The sequence below is a fragment of the Vipera ursinii genome (assembly GCF_947247035.1).
Source record: "Vipera ursinii genome assembly, chromosome: 2".
Taxonomy (NCBI): Eukaryota; Metazoa; Chordata; class Lepidosauria; order Squamata; family Viperidae; genus Vipera; species Vipera ursinii.
In genome coordinates this window covers 54,332,451-54,354,888 of record NC_139513.1, presented here as the reverse complement: position 1 = coordinate 54,354,888, position 22,438 = coordinate 54,332,451, and the positions used below count along the sequence as shown (strand labels likewise).

Here is a 22,438-nt window from a genome sequence, read left to right as displayed (position 1 = left end):
ACTGTGGCCTTTACACCGATCTTGTTGAGGGAAAATATTTCAACAGTGATGGGGTAGGTCAGATATTCTATAAATTGCCAGCAAAGTAACGTTTTTTCAGCCCAATTCATAGGCTTGTGAGGAAAAGAGGAGGAGGAAAGAGTAAAGGTAGTCCTGGAGATACAACCGCCGTTGAGCCCAAAATTTCTGTTGCTGAGCAAGACAGGTGTTCAGTGAGTTTTGCCCCATTTCATGACTTTTCTTGGCAAAGTTGTTAAGTGAATTACCGAAGTTGTTAAGTTAGTAACCTGGCTGTTAATTGAATCTGGCTTCTCCCCATCGACTTTGCTTGTCAGACAAGTCACAAAAGGTGATCCCGTGAGCTGGGACACCGCACCGGTCAAAAATACGAACCATTTCCCAAGCATCTGAATTTTGATCATGTCACCATAGGGACTCTGCAACCGTTGCGAAGTGCAAGACACGGTCCCAAGTCCCTTTTTTCAGGGCCGCTGTAACTTCAAACTGTCACTATAAACCAGGGGTCTTCAAACTTGGCCCTTTTATGACTTGTGGACTTCAACTCCCAGAATTCCTCAGCCAGCAAAGCTGGCTGAGGAATTCTGGGAGTTGAAGTCCACAAGTCATAAAAGGGCCAAGTTTGAAGACCCCTGCTATAAACGAACGATTGTGAGTTGGCATGTTCCATGAAAAAGCAGGATACAAATCTGAAAGAAAACGTTTAGCGATGAAGAACATTCACACGCACTCCCCACCCCCACCCCTTGTGGTTCAGCACTAGTCTCCTCCTCCTGGGCAGAAAAGCTACAAGGCGTCCGGCTTTATGTAGCCGGGGACGGGAGGGCAGCTGTTCGCTTCCCAGGATCAATTCCCAACTGAGGCACCACCGGGAGCGAACCAGCAGCAGCGGCGAGCTCCTTGGAAGTCCGACAGAGGCGCGCGCCGACGGCTGTTGCAACGAGCGCCCGTCCCGCTCCGTACTGGGCAAAAAAAAACAAAAAAAACCCCGCCCCCTGCACCTCAGGAAACCCTCTGGCCGCAAGCTTGGCGCGGCAGAAAGGTCAGCGCGGCCACAAGTGAGCGCTGCTGGGGGAGCGCCTCCCGTTGCCGTTCCTCCTCCCTTTAGGCGCGCCTGCCTTCCCTGACAGGAAAAAAAAAGCATGCGTTTTTATTCGCTGCGCTTTAGAACAGCGTTTCCCAACCTTAGGAACTTGAAGATGCGTGGACTTCAACTCCCAGAATTCCCCAGCCAGCTATGCTGGCTGGGGAATTCTGGGAGTTGAAGTCCACGCATCTTCAAGTTCCTAAGGTTGGGAAACGCTGCTTTAGAATAAAACCTCCAGGGACTCAGCCGGTCTCTCATTCACACACGCGTGTGAACGAAGGGAGCGCTTGGGCGCCTGGCACCCACCAGCTCTGACAGGGCGACAGGCGCCAACTCCTCCCAGCACCTGGTAACTAAGCCCTTCCCTCCTCCCGGCTGCCTCCATTTGCCCCAGCCCAGAGCAAGCAACGTGCGCTTCCATTGGGCACGGCTCGCGTTCCCTTGCTGCGCGCCTCGCGGGCGGCCAGAGCTTCGGGCTGGCGTGTTTCTTTGCAAAGCCTTGCAAGCGCCGTTTGGTGCGCGCTAACGCGCAGCCCCGAACCCGAGCGGAGCCTTGCTTTTTCCAAATAAATCCTCGGTTCTTCTTGGGATATTTTCGTTGCAACCCTTTCTACGAGGTAGTGGAAAGGACACCCAGATATTTTCCCAGAGATGGCAAAGTAGGGGTGGTGGTGGTGTGAAATCCCTCCTGTTCCTTACCGTTCGGCTCATCCCTGAATGCGTTACTTGCATTTAGTTTGAAAGCAACCTGCAGCCAGCCAGCCAGCCCCCGCCTGGGAAGTTTCCGTTCTGCTGCTTCTCAGCTGAAGCGCGTTCAAGGTGCCTTTGCTCAAGTCTCTGTGTGTGTGTGTGTGTGTGTTTGCCTGGTGGTAGCCGCTGCTAGGAATCGGGACTGTTGCTTTTCCCCAGCGCTTCATCGCGGGCAACCCCCCCACCTTCCTCTTCCAGCCCACATACATACCCGATTTGCTGGAGATGGAAGGGGAGGGAGTGAGGAAATAAACAAGAAGTGGTCAATCGATTTGAGACTAGTTTCCTCTTCAAAACGGCGGCTCGGGAGAGAAAGCGGCGTAGCGAAAGGCGATCCGAGGCGGCAGCCCGAAGAGCTTGGGGAAGAAGGGGTGGGGATCAAGAGCTCTTGGCAGCGGCGAAGCTTTGCTGCCTTTTGCAAAGGCTTGATGCTAGGCGCCAGGGGTGCTGGCTGTTAGGGGCGCTTCTGCAGTTCGCCGTCAGCATGCAGGCGCGCTCTAGCTTGACTGCATTTGACTTATAATGCCGGCTTCTCTTTGGAATGCAAAACCGTGCACAGGATGAAACCAGGTTTGTTACGACTATTCTTGTGTGTGTGCGTGTGGATATGTTTTAAAAACGCTCCCGGCCTTTCCCCCCCCTCCCCAGATGTCAGAAACGATCATAGCAACAAGACAGCGGGAGTCACCTCCTTAACAGTGTGTCTCGTGCTCATCTTTTGATAATGTTGTGTTTTTTTTAAAGAGAGATGATGAATCTTTTATGCAGCTGGCTTCTTGGAACCATCCAGGAGCATCCCAATTTGCAGCAGATTGCTGCTTAGAAGAAATGCAGGTTGTTTTTTTTTTTAAAAATGTAAGATCTCCTTTAACGATGGAAAATAAACATAGGTGGAGGGGGGGGGAGAAAGGCAGTAAAGAGCCTGTGTGGTGAGGTTTTTTTCTTGCTTTCCCCCCCTCTGAGAATGTTTCCCCTAGTTCTTTGCCTCAGACAGAGAGACTTCAGTCTGAAAAGCAACTGCACGGGTTTCTGCATCTTTGAAAAGTAGAACAGGTTGAGTTATGGGTTAACTCCTCTCCTTCTACTAAGCAGATTCTTCCAAAAGCAGTCCTTCCACCTGTTCTGTTCAAGTCTTGATTTCTTCCCATGTTTTGCAGGTCACTCTGCCAGAATGCCAGAAGAAAATTCTCCACGGTCTACTCCCCAGAAAATCCCATATCAGGACCTTCCTCACTTGGTCAATGCTGACGGGCAGTATCTTTTCTGCAGGTACTGGAAGCCAGCTGCTACTCCAAGGTGAGCTCTATTTAACAATGCATTTGTTGTCTGTGTAATAAATACACTATTCATTCAGTTCCAATGCTGTTTGTTCAACAGTCCAGGGAATGATAGAAATGTCCTTGCCCCAAACAATCTTTTAGCAAAAGAAACCTTGATCCTTTAGCATTTGCACTAAACTAAAGCAGTAGGTTGAAATCTTGCTCTTGAGTAACAGTTCCTAAACCCATCCAAGTGCCTGTATATTTCTGCAATAAGAGAAGAACTGGTTATTAATCATTCAGCCTCCTACTCATGAGAATAGGACTTGTTACTTGCATAAGTAAAAGCAACTCAGATGAGTAAGGTTTGACAATTTGGATAATTCTCTCATTCTGTCTTTCCCTTTTAGTTCAGTGAAATGAAACAGTAAACCCTGTGTTTTGGCATTGAAATAGGTATTTTAATTTATTTATTTATTTTATTACATTTATATACCGCCCTTTCCCGGGTGGTATTATATTCAAAAGACAGATATGTGAAGCCTAGTCTAGGTCAAAACTTCAGAGCCCTGTTAAAATTGCTATAAATCTGTCTTTGGTAGCTAGATTTTTCAATTTACATATCAGTTACAATTTGTCATTTACTGACATTCTTCTACTGTATTTTGGCTATAGGGTTATGTGGACCTCTAATACACAAAATGTATTTACAGTAATTTAAGAAGTAAATGATTGGCCATTAGGCAATCCTATTTTCATAATCCCATATGAAATAATGTCTTTGTACATGTAATGTATAATTCAGAAAGCCTGGGATATATTCTGAATGAAGATATTGTTTGGATTTTCTCATTTTCTTTCTGTGTTAGGACTTATAATAACTGTTCTATTTGTGGAGTAGACTAATGCACATAAAAAGGTGACACGATTGTTCAGAATAATCTTTTTTACTTTTATACTGCAAAGCAATCTCCAATTTTGGAAGTCAATTATCCCAAAGCAGCTCTTCTATTTTAGTAAATTTTAAAGCATTCTGGCTTGAGTAGTTAATAAACTTTGTATGATTCATCAGAGGATTAAGACAAACACAAGTCAAATCAGAGAACATTCTAACTTATTTTTCTAAAAAGTAGAGTGGCAATGGGAGAAACACGATGTAACAGCTTCTGCATGGCTATCTCCAGTTTTCATACTAGTTTTTTGGGGGGCGGGAGGGTGCTCCGTTCATTACTATGAATTTATGGACAGGTTGCAAAACACACTGAACTATTGATTTTAACTATGTGGATGTTTTACGAAAGCTTGTGGTATCAGTTACTTAACAGGTAGGTGACATTTATGAACCACAGAAAGAATCAAAGTGCTCCTTTCAACAAAATATGTTCTTTTCCAGTTACTTGGGGGTTGTTTTCTTTACCAAAATGTACTGTTTTCCGTATCATTCATGTATGATTCATTTAAAAATCCATTCATCTAATTCAGGGACCATCTTAAGCCTCTGACCTTTTACCTAGAAACCAAACCTGAAGAATCTTTGTGCTTTGTTCCCTTCAGCACCCAAAGTTACCCTCCAAATTAGAACTTCAGAGTCATTTCAAAAGCATTGCTTTTTCCCTGACTTTGTGTGCTTTAGGGGCTTTTTTCTAAGTCCTGCTAAGGTCAGGGGACAAAGGTAACATGATTTGGAACTGCCTTTGAAGCATCTCTTTGGGTCTGGCTTTGACTATATGTTTCATACAGTAGCTTCATCAAGCCCAGTGGAACTTTTGGTCAATACTTATAATGAGAGTCCTGGCATCTTCCTAAAGATTTCAGCCATTGTACAAATACAGTCTTGAAAGAAGCTTCTTGTATGAAAATTATCCTGTTCTTATTATAATGCTAATTAATCATTAACTGCCTACAGTGTTCTTCATTGAGTTGCTGGACTGCATTCCCCATTTTGTGTTTAATTTCTAAGCAAATTAGTGTTGTTCACATGAGTCTTTGATCAAGAAATGAAAGGATGGTAAAGAAGTGGAAGTTAGAACTTGGCATTACAGGCCTCTGGTAGCTTGTCTGCTAGAGCTTTGCATACCCCAAGTGGTTAATTGATAGCAAGAGTGTCCTGGTTTTTGAAAACAAAGTAAACATGATCAGTTCTGTTCACTTACAAGTGGCTCTTAACTGTGTGGAACCATTTATTTTTAGCCTCTATTGTATTGTGCTGGCAGGGTTTGAGAGAGAGATTATAGGTTGCTGGGGAATAATTTGTCAACTGCAGCCAACTTTCATGGGACAGTCATGAAATACATGGAGAAAGAAATTGTCTTCTGCTATGTGGTAGATTTTCATGACTCATCTGTAGAAGCTCTGAAGATTTGCTGTGTTTTAAATGATGAATGGCACGAATTGGAGGTCAGCCTTGAATCACTTTTACAGTACTATTAATCTGAGAGAATTTCAGATATAGAAGAAGAACCAGTTGTAGTTCTGTTAGCTATAACACAAGAGATTCGCATTTATGTTTCTCCTCTTGAATGTAGGCCACTGGAATTTGTAAGAAAAACATTAAGAGCTGCTAGACTTCCTGTAGTCATGTAAGAACTTTTGAACCTTTCCTATGTGAAAGTTGTTTCATATACAAATACCTCCCTGCGTGAAGAGGAAAATAATAAGCCTTCACGTATAAGCTTTATCAGCATGCTTCTTCTATCATTCACAATGTTACATTTGAAGACATGCAGGTTTAAAAATGTGCCAGCCATTTGCCAAAAACAGTTTTGATTGTGCATGCATCTTTTCTCTGAATTTCATTTTTTTTCCCTAAGGAGAAAAGTAATATATCTAAAATAACCACATAAAATATTTTTGCTTAAATAGTGTAGAACTTTTTTTTCTCTCCGGCACATTCAAGTTAGGATTAGACATTCATTTTTTCCCCCTAAACACATACGTGTGTGTAACAGAATAACAGAGTTGGAAGGGACCTTGGAGTTCTTCTAATCCAGGGCTTTTCAACCTTTTCAATGATTGTACCACTTTTAGGATATGGCAACATTCGAGTACCACCTAGCAAGGTATCAAAAACTTGATGACTAAAAAAAAACCTGTTCAAAGTTGCAATTGCACTGAAATGACTTATGACCATTACAGCATGCCCAGGGTCATGTGATTTATATTTGGATGCTTGGCAACTGATTCATATTTATGATGGTCACAGTGTCCCAGGGTCATGTGACCCCCTTTTGCAACCTTTTGACAAACAAAGTCACTGGCAGGGCTGCTGGTGGCCAAGTGCTAAGGCGGGACTTCCCTCCCTCCTTCCCTGCCTCCCTCTTTCTCATGCCCACCTCCTTGTGAAGGAAGAATTTGAAAGAAAAGCCCTTATTTTCTCTCTTCCATATATTCATCAAACAAGGAAAAGCCTCCAGAGACAGAAAAGACAAGCTGCTGAGTGAACTAGTTTAAAAAGGCACATTCCCCTTTAAGAATTAGCTACTGGCTAGAAAGGAAAGTTAAGAAGCCCAGCTGGCACTTAAGGAAGGGAAAAAAATGTAGTAAGTATTGGTTGCCGGCTAAGGCAGCCACTCCAAATGGCTTCATTCATAAGTAAAGGAATACTACAGGCAAATTCCATTGAGGAGAAAAATGCTTCAAAATCCCTTGCAGCAAAACTTACAGCTAACAGTAGCAAAGCAATAGAAGCTAACAGGAGACATCAGCCATCAGCCAAATGGAAATTGCCAAACACTCCTTAAGAACACAAAGCACGCATTGCACAAATCCCAGAACTTCAAAGTCACAAAAGCACATAAGAATCCTTCCTCTCTCCATCTCCCTCCCCCCCCTCCGTGTCTCATCTCTAGCTGATGCTGCCTTTCTTCACTGCTACATTTCTTCATTCCTTGTGGAGGGCTACCCCTCCCCCCCTGCATTTCTTGCTGTTTGTTACTACCAGCACAGGTGGCTGCCACAGAAGTTGCAGATCGGCTCATGGCCGGCCTCCTTGATCTCCTTTCCTCTCCCCTCCTCCTTTCCCTTCAGTGCAACTAGAGCTGACTCTACCTCCTCCCAAGGCGGCTTCTTTTTCTCTCTCCCACCCAAACTGCCTCCTTTTACAGCCTCTTCTTTCTCCGTCCCCCCTCCTCCTTTCTCATGGGGGAGGGTGAGCCAGAAGTGAGCCTGGGGCCTTTGCCTCGCCCCAGCTACTCTGCAGCTCCGGAGGACTCTCTCACAGTAAATCCTTGCCTGCGCTGGCTCTTTCCCTCCCTCCCTCACTACACTTGGCTAGGCAGGGCTGTGTACCACCTGCCATGTGTTAATGTACCACAAGTGGTACGTGTACTACCGGTTGAAAAGCCCTGTTCTAATCTCAACCTCAGGCAGGAAGCCCTATAACATTTCAGACAAATGGTTATCCAATCTCTTCCAGTGTTGGAGCATTCACAACTTCTGGAGGCAAGTTGTTCCACTGATGAATGGTTCTGTCAGGAAATTTCTCCTTAATTCTAGGTTACTTTTCTCTTTGTTTAGTTTCCATCCATTGCTTCTTGTCCTGCCTTCAGGTGACTCTCTTCTTTGTGGCCAGCTCTGAGATATTAGAAAAAGTACTGTTATCATGTCATCCCTAGTCCTTCTTTTCTCCAGTACAATTCATGTTAAAGGCAGGCACTGAAAAGCAGGTGATATTAGAGTGAAATTTAGTTAGATGTACAGACAAGAATAATGACTATTCCCTAAGTTCAGTTTACATTCACTTAAGCACCCCTATCACTTGTATGTTTTCTGTTCAAGCACCTTTTCCAGACATTCACCTTTTTTTCTGTGGCTACAATGAATGGAAGAAAAGATCCTGGTAATTGTCATACCATTCCCACAATCATTCTTAAGGTAGAACTATATGGTGATTAATAAACTCTCCGTCAGATTTACTTTGGCTGAGCAGATGGGATTAATTTAATAAAATTGATCCTGCATTTGGTAAGTAAGCAAGGGATAAATAAGAGGTGAGGAACAAGCATTTGGATTTCAGATTAAGGAAGGGAATGAAGAAAGACTGAAATTTTGACAAGTGACAATCATTGCTGAACCACTGGCACAGTAGAACCAGGACAAAACTCTAAACTGAGTTGGGGAAAAGAAAAAAAGGGAAGAGGAGAAGGTTTTTTTGCAGAATTGTGGCAGGGCCCCTTTTCTAAGGTCAATCTTAGAGTGAAATGTTGGTTTACTGAGTGCAATGTTGGCTTACTCTGTTCTTTCCTATTTCCTAGGTATAGATAAGCAATCTTAAGATCTCCAGTTCTTTTGAATCTCACTTCCTTACCAGGCACAGTCAACGTGGCCACCTTAAAATGATTATAGGAGATATAATCCAAAATTTCTGGAGTCCTAGGTTGCTTATTACTGTCCTGGTAAGTGCAACATAGAAACATGGACGCCAGTGACACATATGTAAACCACTTGTGCTTTGGTTAAAGGGACAAGCAGATCACACATCACCTGTTATACTGTGGGGTAGACTAAAATTTGTTCATGATTTATTTTAGGATGCGCATTTTATTCAGTACATGGCAGAATGTGTGGGATTTTTCTTCCGTCTACAGTAATTGGATATTGAGGTAAAGCAGTGCAGCTGTGCTTCTCCACCTGCAGAAGCATTTCAACTTATTGAACTTGATTTATGTGAACTGTGATTAAGTCCTTTTAAAATGCAAATCAATTTGATATGTAACATGGGTTGGGGTAACTGAGTCATTTCTCATAACAAGAAACAATGTTTGTTTTAAAGCTGTGATCAGATTTCTGGTACTAAACAAGATAGTAATGTATAATTTATAGCTGCACAGTACAAGAACAAGTTCAGAACAGTTCAACATTGTTTATAAAATTTCATAATCGTTAATGCAAGGAAACAAAACCTACCTTTTAAATACAATCAGTATGCAGCTGTACATTTTCACTATGGTTAAACCTAGTCTTTCATATAAGACAGGGGTGTCTAACTTGCAACATCACATGATGTGTCGCGATGTATCACAACTTTTTTTCCATTGCCGGCAATGGGGTGGGCGTGGTTTCGGCATGACGCATCTGGCTCACGGGCTGGCAGTTTGACACCCCGATATAAGATCTTTAAGATTACAATCCTAGGCCCATTTACTTGGAAGTAAGCCTCACTGAACTCATTGAAATTTACTTCTAAGTTCCTCTGTTAATATGGCAACACACACACGTACAAATGCTTCAATCAGTTTCTCCTCCATTTATTTCAGTTTTGTTGACTGCCCTTTCAATGGCTGTCTTTCGAAGTATTAAGAGCTTCTTAAATACATATATTTTTATTTTCCATGTATGGTTGCATAAAGCATTTGACTGTGTTGGGGTAAAAGCGTGCTTACTTCTGTGTATCTGAGACTGCCTCTTGTGTTTAAAAAACTAAAACACTAATAAATGGCCTTCCCTATGTTTGAATGTAACAAACTCACACATGCCAATTAAGGAAGATGCTTACTTTGAGTTCCATAGACAAAAGAGAATTACATCATTTGTTATTTGGAAGCTAATACACTTGCTATTATTCTGGGGGGAAATGATACTTCCATTTTCTACACATTGTTTTTTGGAACTTCATCTGTATGTTAGAATTACACACATAGATAACATTTCCCAAACTGTGTCCAAACTGAAAAATCTTTCTTTCTTTCTTTCTTTCTTTCTTCCTCCCTCCCTTTCTTTCTTTCTTTCTTTCTTTCTTTCTTTCTTTCTTTCTTTCTTTCTTTTCTTCCTTCCCTCCCTCTCTCTCTCTCTCTCCCCTCTCCCTCTCCTTCTCCCTCTCCCTCGGGTCAGAAGTTTATATCTGACCCTTGAAACACATATTGGATGATATAACAATAGTGACTATTCATGGGCCAGCCTGCTTGTCCTCATGCAACTCTCTTGCTGCAAAACCAAGATAAAAATGACCAGACTAATGAGTCCTGTGTTTCTAAAATGAGACAAGAAGCAGGACCTCTACAGAATTAATTTTCTTATTTAAAATTAGTTTATTATCCCTTGTTTTGCTGTTTTCTGAGGTGAGAAAGGAATCATAAAATATGTGCTGTTAACATTTAGTAAGAGGATCTCTGTGTTGCAGCAGAATGCAGAAACTCTGATAAATGAATAGTCAATGAAATCAAAACTTGAAACCTGATTGCAAACAGTGGAACAGAGTTATCCCAGGCCCTTTGAGTCTTAGGTGCCATCTATGGCGATCTCTCAAAGTTGTTACCAAATTGTAATTTAAAAAATTAAAACAAGAAGATGAATTTATTAAATAACCTTAATGTACCTGAAATCAAATTCAGCTTTTGTCTTGGCCCTGCCTATTACTGTTTGGAGTGCAGCCCGTAGGCCAAGGGGTACCATTGGCACTGACAAGATTGTGTATCCCTGGCACCAAAGTACCAGAGGATGATTTTCTTAGCGTTAAGAGTTTTCTTTTATCAGCACTGATGGCCTATTCCCAGAACCTGCTGTGCTTCAAGAAATAACCCAGTAGAGCAGAAATTATAGTTTTCTCTACCATATTCTTGTTAGATTTAATAGTCATTGCTAGTGATGAGCACCATTAATTCAGGTTCTACTAGTTGATTTATTACGGATGAATGAGAATTTCTGACTCTTAGATGTTAAATATTTGGCAATCGGATTCTGTAGCAGGTATGTACGATGACATGCAGTTATAAAATGTAGGTTATAATCATAGGTTACAGATGTAGTGCCTATCAATGCAAACTTGAATTTAATATATTTAGTTTAAAGTATAACAATTGAAACTAATGAGTCAACTCCGTACTGCATGCACACACACACTATACTGTGTTTAGTATGATTGAAAATCTTTTGCACCAGAATATACTTACAGGATCTTGGTGTTATAATTAAAAACAGCTTTTAATGAAGGTTACTTTGTGGCACGATATTAATGAGTTCTTAAAGGATGAGAAATTAGAGCAGGGGTGTCAAACTGCTGGCCCACAGGCCGGATGCGTCATGTCAAAACCCGCAGCCACCCCATTGCTAGCAATGGAAAAAAAGTCACGATACGTCGCGACCTGTCACGTGACGTTGCGAGTTTGACACCCTTGAATTAGAGTATACAGTTATCAAATTTACAAACTACCTAGTATAAGAGGCACAGTATATCAGAGATTTAACTATTTCAGGCCATAGAACATTGAAAAATAACAAAAAAACCCTAAGTAGGTAATAGAAGTAAACTACTTATAATAGATGCAAAATAATATTTCCAATGTATAAAAATAAACTTTGATTTTACAATTACTTGGATGGTTACAAATTGGTGTTCAGTGCCTGGGATGTGATTGCTTTTCCTTGGTTAAAAGTTCAGCATTTGGAACAATTGCTGCTACTTCTAAGCAAAGATGATCTTCTATATTTAGCTTATTTTTATACTTGTTTTTTGATGCTGAGTATAAAGGGAAGATTGTCTCACAGAAACATGTTGTTGCAAGTGACATAAGATATTTCAAGATCCACTGGCAATTACGAGATATTCTTTTAAAAGCTCTATCCAGAAGTTTCTAAGTTATACACAAGGTAATGTTGTTTGTATAATGAAATGAGACAAATTTAATTTCTGAAAACCTATGCCATATGAAACCGCAGTAACAACACTATTGGAATTTGTCTTGCCTTTTCTGTTCTTATCTTTTTCTATACTATGTTGATGGTATGGATTTTATTTTCATTGTGAACACCTGGCTGAAGCCACTTAAGCTTTCTCCTGCCCACTTGCCTTTGCAAACAGAGTTTTCTTATTTGTTTACTCCAAAGAAATTTGCACTCCAAAAGCATTTGAGGAACACATGCACTGCAGCCAAGCAGTGCAATCCTGTTTGCACATAGATCGAAGGGGTTTACTTCAAAGAACGTGTGCTCACAATGTCACCTTGATTATTAATTGGGGAATTGGGGCACACATGCACATATGCAAAAATATGTCTGCAATATGGAAAGTGAAGAAGGATGGGTCCGGAATACCTCGGGGACCACCTGCTGCCGGCGTTGACTCCCCTCCGCCCTGTGCGTTCCCACAGAGAGGGCCTCCTCAGGGTGCCTCCAGTCAGAGAATGTCGGCTGGTGGCCCCCAGGGGGAGGGCCTTCTCTGTGGGCGCCCCGGCTTTGTGGAATCAGCTGCCGGTTGAGCTCCGGATGGCACCGGATCTCCGCTCCTTCCGGCGCGGGTTAAAGACCCATTTATTTGAACAAGCTGGCCTGGCCTGATGGGGAGTTACTTAGGGTTTTAATATTTATATATTTTTTCTATTGTTTTTACTGTGGGCAATAATTTAATTCTTTTTTAACTTTTGTATTTTTGTAGTTTTATGATATGCCCTGTTCACCGCCCTGAGTCCTTCGGGAGAAGGGCGGTATAAAAATTTAATAAAACCTAAACCTAAACCTAAACCATGATTGCTCTTGCAGCATTCAAAATAATGTAGGCAGGGCATCAAGTTTTGTATGGGTGCATCCAGCAAGGTAAAGGCAGCCAGTTGTCTTGTTCGTGGAGCACGTGCAAACACTGGTAATGTACAACCAGTGAAAAGGGAAGAGTACTGTAGAATCAAGGCAGCATTGAGTAGCTGAACGTGTTTGAAGTTTAGTGGGTTTTTCCCAACCTTTAATCCTTTGGGGAGAAAGTTTTCCTCCCTTTAGTCCCTCACGGATCAAATGGAACTCGATTTAAAAAGTCCTATCTTAGAACACAATATCAACATTTAAGAATTTATGGAACAATGGGCAGAAATCAGCAGGAAAAATTTTAAGTTTCTACATTTGGATTGGAAAAAATTAAAGGCAGGTATAGGATGATGGGAAAGGTAGGACTATGTTCAGAAGCAGTACATGTGAAAGAAAAATAGGTATCTTGATCATTGCAAAAACAAGTGCAATCTGTTGTGATTCAGGTCAGGGTCAGCCTGTGGGTTCGGCAGTTGGGTCGGACGATTCAGAGGAGGAGGAGGGGGGTGTTGGAGACCTTGCTGAGGGTGTTGGAGAGCTTGCTGATGAGAGCCCTCAGCCAGGCCCCTCCGACCTGGTTACGACGCAGACCCAGCCGTGTGAGCCTGACAGCGTGGATGAAGATAACCCACAGCTGGCCCTGTTCAAGGACGCCCGACGCAGGAGGCAGTCAATCAGGAGTAAACAGAGGAAGGCAATGGGGCACCTCGGAAGGAGGCAGAGAGAAGCCACGCCCTGAACTGTTTAAAAGGGGAATGCGTGGGAGGGCTGGTTTGCTGAAGGCAACCGTTTGAATAGCTCCTTTTTCATAGTTCGTGTCTTGTGTTTGCTCTGTTTGCTTTTGTGTCCATAAATTTGGCAGGCTTAGTTCCAGCCTCTTGCCTTCTTGTAAAGGGGTTGTCCCTGCCTTATCTGCAGGGCCGGTAGTAGGCTGGTACAGAACACAATCTTAGCCTGTATAAACAGAAGTATAAGTGTCAAAATCAAGGGAAATCATCATTTCTATTTATTCTGTGTTGGTCTCACTGCATCTAGAATACTGTAGTTCTGGACCCTGGATTTCAGAATGGACATTAACAAACTGGAGTATTTGTAGAGGAGAACAACCAAGATGATAAGGGATAAGATCTAGGAAGGAAAATTTAAGAGGAGCAAGTACAGAGAGTGAGCATGAAAACGTAATAAGTGGTAGATCTAAGATGGCGGCACCTGGAATGGCTGCAGCTGCATTGGCTCTTGAAGGCAAATAGTTTTGGGAGGGATAGTAAGGGCTATAGGCCACATGATCAGGAAGATTTTAATGTGTTTGAGCAACATGGTGGAACTAAGGTAACATTCAACATACGACCGACAATCTTTGCTGGCCTGGCGAGTTTCTTGTTGTTTTGGAACTGCTGGTGAGACCGTTAAAAGTCATTGGCGCTGTTTGAATTTGTTCTACCAGCGGCAAGATCTGACTGCTGGCCCAGTGATGGATTGTATTGCAAATCAGGGCTGTTTCCAGAGGAGGCAGAGGAGGAGAGGACCTGGAGCTTATGGAGTGAAGGAACTGGATGAGGCTGTCGGCAGGCCCAGAGGAAGGGAGTGGGGCTTTTGGAGGAGTTGGTGGCAGCAGCAGCGTGCTCCAGGGGCAAAAAGAAGCAAGGCCTCTTTAAGGAAAAGGTGGAAGAGTCAGGATCAGAAAAAGGAAAGAAGGCGAGGTTGTCTGAATACAAGCGAATTTGAGGGCTAATCAACATGGAGCCCCATTTCTATCTGTCCTGTGTGCCATCGTTCACTCCCTAGAGACTAAAATGGACAATGTGAAATTTGAGCGGGCCACGAACAAGAAGTATATATCGGAGGTGGTGACCCTTTGAGAGTTGTATGCAACGAAATTTCATTTTGATGTATGCCGATTGGTGTACATTCAAAGTGACAATAAAGTTATCATCATTTAAATTAGGAAATAGCTTTCAACTGGACAGCATAAAAATATCTTAAATGATGAGAGTTCTTCAGCAAAGGAACAACTACTTCAGGTGGTGGTAGACTCAACTGGAGACTGGAAGGATGGCTGTCAGAGGTAGAAAGTACAATGGATACTTGTACAAGACAAGGATTGGATAAGATATCTCCAAAGTCCTTTCCAAACCTTGTATTATATGATACAAGAGTAGACATCTGTCCATTGAGAGATGCTAGATTTACAGAAAACAAATACTTACCGTATTAAAAGGAGCACAAATAAAAATCACTAAACTATACCAAATGTTCCCTTTATGTTTTAGTTAAAAGAAATGCATCATTGTGCTGTTCATGCAATGGAATAAAATATACAACATTTTAAAAGCTGACTGTTGGCTTAAGAACTCAATCTTATTTTGAATTTCTGGTGTTTGTAATAAATCCATTTGTATGAAAATACTATCCTCTCTCTAAATAGCGATGCCTAGATAAGGTGAAAGCAAATGACATTGTTTAAGGATGAAGATAACTGATAATTCCCTTAAGGGAAAAACTCAGACCCAGCAAACAATGACAGTTGTTCATTTATCCAGAGTTCTCAAGCTCACAGAAAACAAAATGCAATCCTATCTAAATATAGAGAGCAATGATTTGTCCCTCAATACTAATAGCCAATTTTAGGACTGTATTACAAGATATTAATTATGCATTCCCTGTAACTTCAGTAGCATTTTACATTTCTCTCAAACTGTATAGAGTTGTGATACATTTCCTTTGCCAAGTTACAAGAAATAGGAATCTGGAAGAAGCAATAAATAGTTGAAGTAGTTAAATTTTGTATCTTGGGATAAATGTGGAAAAGTTGAACTGAGAATTGGGATAGTGATTAAAGGCATTGGCTAGAGGTGGGGGGGGGGAGACACCACAAGTTCTTGTCCTGCCTTAAGCCTCAAAGTTAGTTGGGTGTCTGGTCCAATCTGTGTCTCTCAGCTCTAGGAAAAAAAGAACTGGCAAGCTATGTCTAAAAATCTATGACTTGTTACTGAGTCACCAGGAGTTAGATCGACTCATGGACCACAACACCCAAAACAAATTTCAGAGTTAAGAACCGGATTTCTTATATATGATTTCAAAAAGAAGTAGAGAAAAGTTCAAATAGGAAAAACACTGTATGCTTAAAAAAGCAGTATTTTTAAAAGTATCCTGCCATTTTCATGGAGACCCTTCTTGTAATAAATATATCCATATTTTTCATTTTCATAATTAATTATAGGTCAGATATTAAAAGGTAAGTACTAAACCCTTGATCCGTATTGTAAGATTGTCATGAAAACTCCATCCACTCTAAATTCCACTCTGCAAATTAAAATAATGCACAATGGATACATATTGAAATGGTTCGGTTTCAATAAAATTAGTTGAATATGCAGCCCAGTCCTTTCCGTCAATTCAGATATACAGGGAGTGCAGAATTATTAGGCAAGTTGTATTTTTGAGGATTAATTTTATTATTGAACAACAACCATGTTCTCAATGAACCCAAAAAACTCATTAATATCAAAGCTGAATATTTTTGGAAGTAGTTTTTAGTTTGTTTTTAGTTATAGCTATTTTAGGGGGATATCTGTGTGTGCAGGTGACTATTACTGTGCATAATTATTAGGCAACTTAACAAAAAACAAATATATACCCATTTCAATTATTTATTTTTACCAGTGAAACCAATATAACATCTCAACATTCACAAATATACATTTCTGACATTCAAAAACATAACAAAAACAAATCAGTGACCAATATAGCCACCTTTCTTTGCAAGGACACTCAAAAGCCTGCCATCCATGGATTCTGTCAGTGTTTTGATCTGTTCACCATCAACATTGCGTGCAGCAGCAACCACAGCCTCCCAGACACTGTTCACAGAGGTGTACTGTTTTCCCTCCTTGTAAATCTCACATTTGATGATGGACCACAGGTTCTCAATGGGGTTCAGATCAGGTGAACAAGGAGGCCATGTCATTAGATTTCCTTCTTTTATACCCTTTCTTGCCAGCCACGCTGTGGAGTACTTGGACGCGTGTGATGGAGCATTGTCCTGCATGAAAATCATGTTTTTCTTGAAGGATGCAGACTTCTTCCTGTACCACTGCTTGAAGAAGGTGTCTTCCAGAAACTGGCAGTAGGACTGGGAGTTGAGCTTGACTCCATCCTCAACCCGAAAAGGCCCCACAAGCTCATCTTTGATGATACCAGCCCAAACCAGTACTCCACCTCCACCTTGCTGGCGTCTGAGTCGGACTGGAGCTCTCTGCCCTTTACCAATCCAGCCACGGGCCCATCCATCTGGCCCATCAAGACTCACTCTCATTTCATCAGTCCATAAAACCTTAGAAAAATCAGTCTTGAGATATTTCTTGGCCCAGTCTTGACGTTTCAGCTTGTGTGTCTTGTTCAGTGGTGGTCGTCTTTCAGCCTTTCTTACCTTGGCCATGTCTCTGAGTATTGCACACCTTGTGCTTTTGGGCACTCCAGTGATGTTGCAGCTCTGAAATATGGCCAAACTGGTGGCAAGTGGCATCTTGGCAGCTGCACGCTTGACTTTTCTCAGTTCATGGGCAGTTATTTTGCGCCTTGGTTTCTCCACACGCTTCTTGCGACCCTGTTGACTATTTTGAATGAAACGCTTGATTGTTCGATGATCACGCTTCAGAAGCTTTGCAATTTTAAGAGTGCTGCATCCCTCTGCAAGATATCTCACTATTTTTGACTTTTCTGAGCCTGTCAAGTCCTTCTTTTGACCCATTTTGCCAAAGGAAAGGAAGTTGCCTAATAATTATGCACACCTGATACAGGGTGTTGATGTCATTAGACCACACCCCTTCTCATTACAGAGATGCACATCACCTAATATGCTTAATTGGTAGTAGGCTTTCGAGCCTATACAGCTTGGAGTAAGACAACATGCATAAAGAGGATGATGTGGTCAAAATACTCATTTGCCTAATAATTCTGCACTCCCTGTAAGGCCCATTGAATTTGTTGAAATCAATTCATAAGAGAAATTTGTTTTATTTTCACTTTAATAAAAACTTAGGTAATTTGCATTTTTCAAATCAAATCAAAGTGCATTTGAAATTAAAATTCTTTTGAGAGGGGAGTTCTCTTATTGAAATGATGGACACAAAAGTGTATACATTAAAGTTAGAGAGAAAAGTTGTTAATTAAGTAAAATAGCCTGTCAAAATCCATTATGGTACAAAAATGTTAGGAAAATGTATATATTAGGAGAATTGTGCTAAAAGTACCGGTATTTGTGACTTTTGGTGAAAGTTCTAACAAAGGTCTACAGGTTCATGCTGTAATAGATTTTAAAATAGAAAGACTGATATTTTAAAATTTATTGAAGTAAGTATATATTTTAAGTGTACATTTCAATATAAGAGAATATATATATAGATGCACTAGTGAGAGAATACAGAAAAAATATGAACAGTTCACTCCTACTGGTACATGCCAACCTTTCTCATTTATTAACTGGAAGACTCAAATTCAGGAAGCCCACACTGGCACTTGCGCAACATTTGGCCGACAACTTTGGAAAGCCAAGTGGGTCGCTGAACTCCCAGACATAGGAAGAAATACAAATGACTACAAAAAAGCATCCAGGCTTTGAACTATCACATCAGCAATTGACAATCCTGAATAGGATTCACACCTTACATGGCATTACCAAGACTCTCTGTATAAATGGGGCATAGTATCCTCCCCTCATGTGACTGCGGGGGGGTGCCATGTCAAATTGTAGATCACAATGTGATCAGGTGTAAGCTGAAGGCATATATGGTCTAGAATATGATTTTTTTAATATGAATGATGCTGCACTTCAGTGGTTAGATGGCCTAGCCATAGGTTCGCCACCACCGGGCTAGACATTGGTATTTGAACATAGATCTTTTTAGCATTAATATTTTATTGTGTTTTACTAATTTAGGTGAAATGTTAATACATAATACTAGTCCCTGTATGATATGCCATACACTAAATAAATAATTTTCTGCCCTAAGCCTGGTGGTGGCTTCTATAACAAGCCATAATGACGTTAAGCCATGCATACAAGATTTTTAACTGATGAATTGTGTAGCTTCACCTTCTTCACCTTATTAAGCAATCAGTTACCAACTGTAAATACACGTAGTCCTCAATTACAATCACAATTGAGCCCAAAATTTAAGTTGCTTAGTGAGAAATTTGTTAAGTGAGTTTGCCCCATTTTATGTTTTTTCTTGAAACATTTGTTAAATTAGTAACAAATGCAGTTGTTAAATTAGTAATATGGTTGTTAAGTGAATCTGGCGTCCCTGTTGAGTTCGCTTGTCAGAAGGTGGTCATGTGACCCTAGGATACTACAACTATCAGAAACGTGAACCAGTTGTCAAGCATCCAAATGCAAATCACATGACCATGGGGATGCTGCAACCATCTTAAGTGTGAAAAAATGGTCATACTTTTTTCAGTACTGTTGTAACTTTGAATAGTCACTAAGCGAACTGTTGTAGGTTGAGAACTATTATGCAGAAGTACTTTTGGGGTCCAAGAACACTAACCAAAAAGTTCATTTTTTATTCTGTGATGTACTGGGAAGTGTTTATAAAGTACTAGAGGTAGAAAAGATTGAAGTGTTTCTAGTTGGTATAGTCCACCCTCTTGGTATGTAGCAGGTCCATCTGCTCAGATTAGTCCGATCAATCCAGTGCACAGTGTGCTTCACGCATTGGGAGGAGCTGGGTTTAGGCAGTTAGAGGGAATACTATCTGCTGGAGACCTATTGTGAAACATCTTAAATCCATGGCTAGGAAGGTCCCTCCATTATTCAATTTTAATCATACTCTTCCCTCTCTGTTTCTCTTATTTGAACACAAAGTTTAGACAATCCATCTAGGTCAGGGGTCTTCAAACTTGACCCTTTTATGACTTGTGGACTTCAACTCCCAGAATTCCTCAGCCAGCATGCCTGGCTGAGGCATTCTGGGAGTTGAAGTCGACAAGTTATAAAAGGGTCAAGTTTGAAGACCCCTGATGTAGATAAACATCCAGTTTTGAAACCACATCTGCAGGCTCTCTAGACTCTCTGCTGTTGGCCAAACTATTATATTGCAGTTCCCTGTTATAGAATCACTCAGTAACCAGAAGGCTTTGTAGAAAATAGCCTTGAGAAAATCTATAGCTCAGTATAGAGTGCAGATTTAGATCCTGGCAGATAGAACTGGAACTGAATAATTTAAAAATCTTGGAGATTGCCTTCTAGCCATGAACAATACAAAATAATGATCTGATTCATTATAAACAGCATTTTATATTTACCTGATATGATGATAATGGCTACAATCCATGAACTTATACTTCTTGTTGAATAGAGTAGGAGTGGACAATCCGTAGAGCAGAAGTAACCCCCAGACATCCCTTTTTATTGTCCCTGGAGTTCTCTGAAATTACATAGCCCAAATTTGGCAATAACTTTCCAAACAATAAAAGAGTGATATCCCATTACAGTTGGTGATAGAAAAAGAAAACAAAAAAGTAATATGAGGTAGGTTTAAGTATACTAAAAATTGTATAAAAACTCATTTCAATTCCTCAAGACATAATCCAGAAAATTTCATCAACATCCACCAATGTGGTATCATTTCTCCAGCACCTTGTTCACTCATCCATAATACATACAAACACACATACATTTGAAAAGTTTCCCACTGCTGAATTAGAATGTGGCATACATATGCATTAAGTTCAATGCTGGTAGTAATACTTTTTCCCGAAAAATACCTATAAAATGCGAGCATGTTTCATATACAAATGACATGGTCATTTCACATGTAGTTTACTGATGGAAAAGCCTTTGCAGTCTTATTTCTTTATTTGTAGTCTGATGATTGACAGAGACTTCAGAAGAAATTTCAGGAGATATTAGAGATGCAGCAAAGGACAAAGAGAAATTACCATTGTATAAACAAAAGTTCATTTCTTTGTGTACTTGGGTTTCACTTCTTCCATACAAGTAGTTGTAATTTCTATTTATGTATATATGTGTATATAAAAATAATTATGATTCTTAATATACAATTGATCTTGATAAAATAATAGCTATGAGATGCAGCATAGGCATGGTTATAATTAAGCATTTGAGTCTTTGGTAAAGTGCCTTTCAAATGTGTTATAATTTATCTATTTTTAATAAAGAAGAACACACATAAAGCATATTCTCTTGTAAATGAATAACAGCTTGAGGCATAAACTGGAGTTGTTATTTTGGCATTGCTGTAGATGTACATGTATGTTTTGGTTTGGTAGTTGCCAGCTATGCTACAAATGAGGGTTGATTTCCTTGTCTGTTTTCAATTCGGGTGCAAAAATGAATTTCAGCATACCATGACTTTTTAAGGATTTTTCTTCCTTTCTCACTGTTGTTCTTTCTACAGTAGCTTTGACCCATCTAGTGATACCATCTGAGGGGCAGGTCAGTTTAATTTTTCCTGAAAAAATTAATGAACACAAGTGCAAGAGTTCAGATTCCTGGCACCATCATGCTGTGTTGCATAAAGGCATTGATACCAAAAGAGTTTAAAGACATTGAACACATCTAGCTTCCTTTTTTTTGTGGGTCCCTTAACTTATTTTCTTGATAAGTCAGATCATTTGACTTCTCAACATAAACGTTAAGAAGTACAAGTGGAAATTATTTGAAAAGTCCATGAAGATAAAATATACTCACTTAGAAATAAATTACATGGAATTCCATAAGATACATAAATAATACATATAAATGTTTTGGATGTATTAAAATGTACATAGTTTAATTTATATTCTGGTTTTGGGACTGAATCAGACCAGATACGTGGAAAAGCTGTTGACAGACAGAGTATCTAGTTAGAAAAAAGAAATGCTGAATTAGTTATACTGTTTAAATCAACACAAAATCATGACTCACATTAGAGCACATGTTATATTATTGACTCAGCAGTGCAATGCACAGCTTCTGTGGTAGTTCAAGAAACACACCCACTTTTGCCTGACACATGGACAGTACAATTTCTAGTGGCTGAATTTTTGGAGTGGTTGAGAGATGTTAAGACTTAAAGCATCTACTTTGCTTATTAAAACATTTTGCAGCCTCCCTAAAATGAATCGTTTCTTTGTTTCCTTCCCCCCCCCCACTCTGGGAGAATTGTACAGGTTGCAAAAGCAATCCAGGTTGCACTTGGTTGGTGGATTGTTTATCGTCCACTGGGAAGATATATGTATGTCCTGTTACAGTGTTTACTCTTCACTTTTAAGACAATTCAACAAAATAACAGAGTTGGAAGGGTCCTTGGAGTTCTTCTAGTTCAATATCCTGCTCAAGCAAGAAACCCTATAACATTTCAGACAAATGGTTGTCCAATCTCTTCTTAAAAAAACTCCACAAATGATGTCTTTGTAGTGAATATGTGAAGGACATCTACAATTATTTGAAGGTTCCTGAGGGTCAGCAATTGGTGAGAGCAAACTACTTGGTAGGTCAGGAGATTACTGGAAATATGCAGACCATCCTAATTGACTGGCCTCTGCAAGTTCAGATAAAATTCAAACTCTTGCAAAAAAAAAACATGTACATGAGTGTTGCCATAATCCATTGGGTTCTGCAGAATAACAAAGTAGCTAAGAGGATGCGACAACTGGTTGGGTATCAGCCACGTTCATTGCTAGCAAATATGAAGCGATGCTTCCACCAGAAATTGGGGACTCTGCCTTTGGGACAGATCATACTTATACCAACCTACAAATCATGGAAATGGAAATCTTAAGATCAGTGAATTTCAACCTTGCTCGCCCT

The 22,438-nt window shown here is 40.4% G+C and overlaps 1 protein-coding gene across 1 annotated transcript in view; it reads left to right on the top strand.

Moving 5' to 3' along the window:
- The first annotated feature begins 1,328 nt into the window (after positions 1-1,328).
- MGLL (monoglyceride lipase) overlaps positions 1,329-22,438 on the top strand; it is a 113,237-nt gene continuing 92,127 nt past the window's right edge. Inside the window, exons 1-2 of the mRNA XM_083354329.1 lie at positions 1,329-2,425; positions 3,013-3,151. Coding sequence (XP_083210455.1) covers positions 2,416-2,425; positions 3,013-3,151 — 149 coding nt within the window. The 5' untranslated portion in view covers positions 1,329-2,415. The remainder of the gene's footprint in view (positions 2,426-3,012; positions 3,152-22,438) is intronic.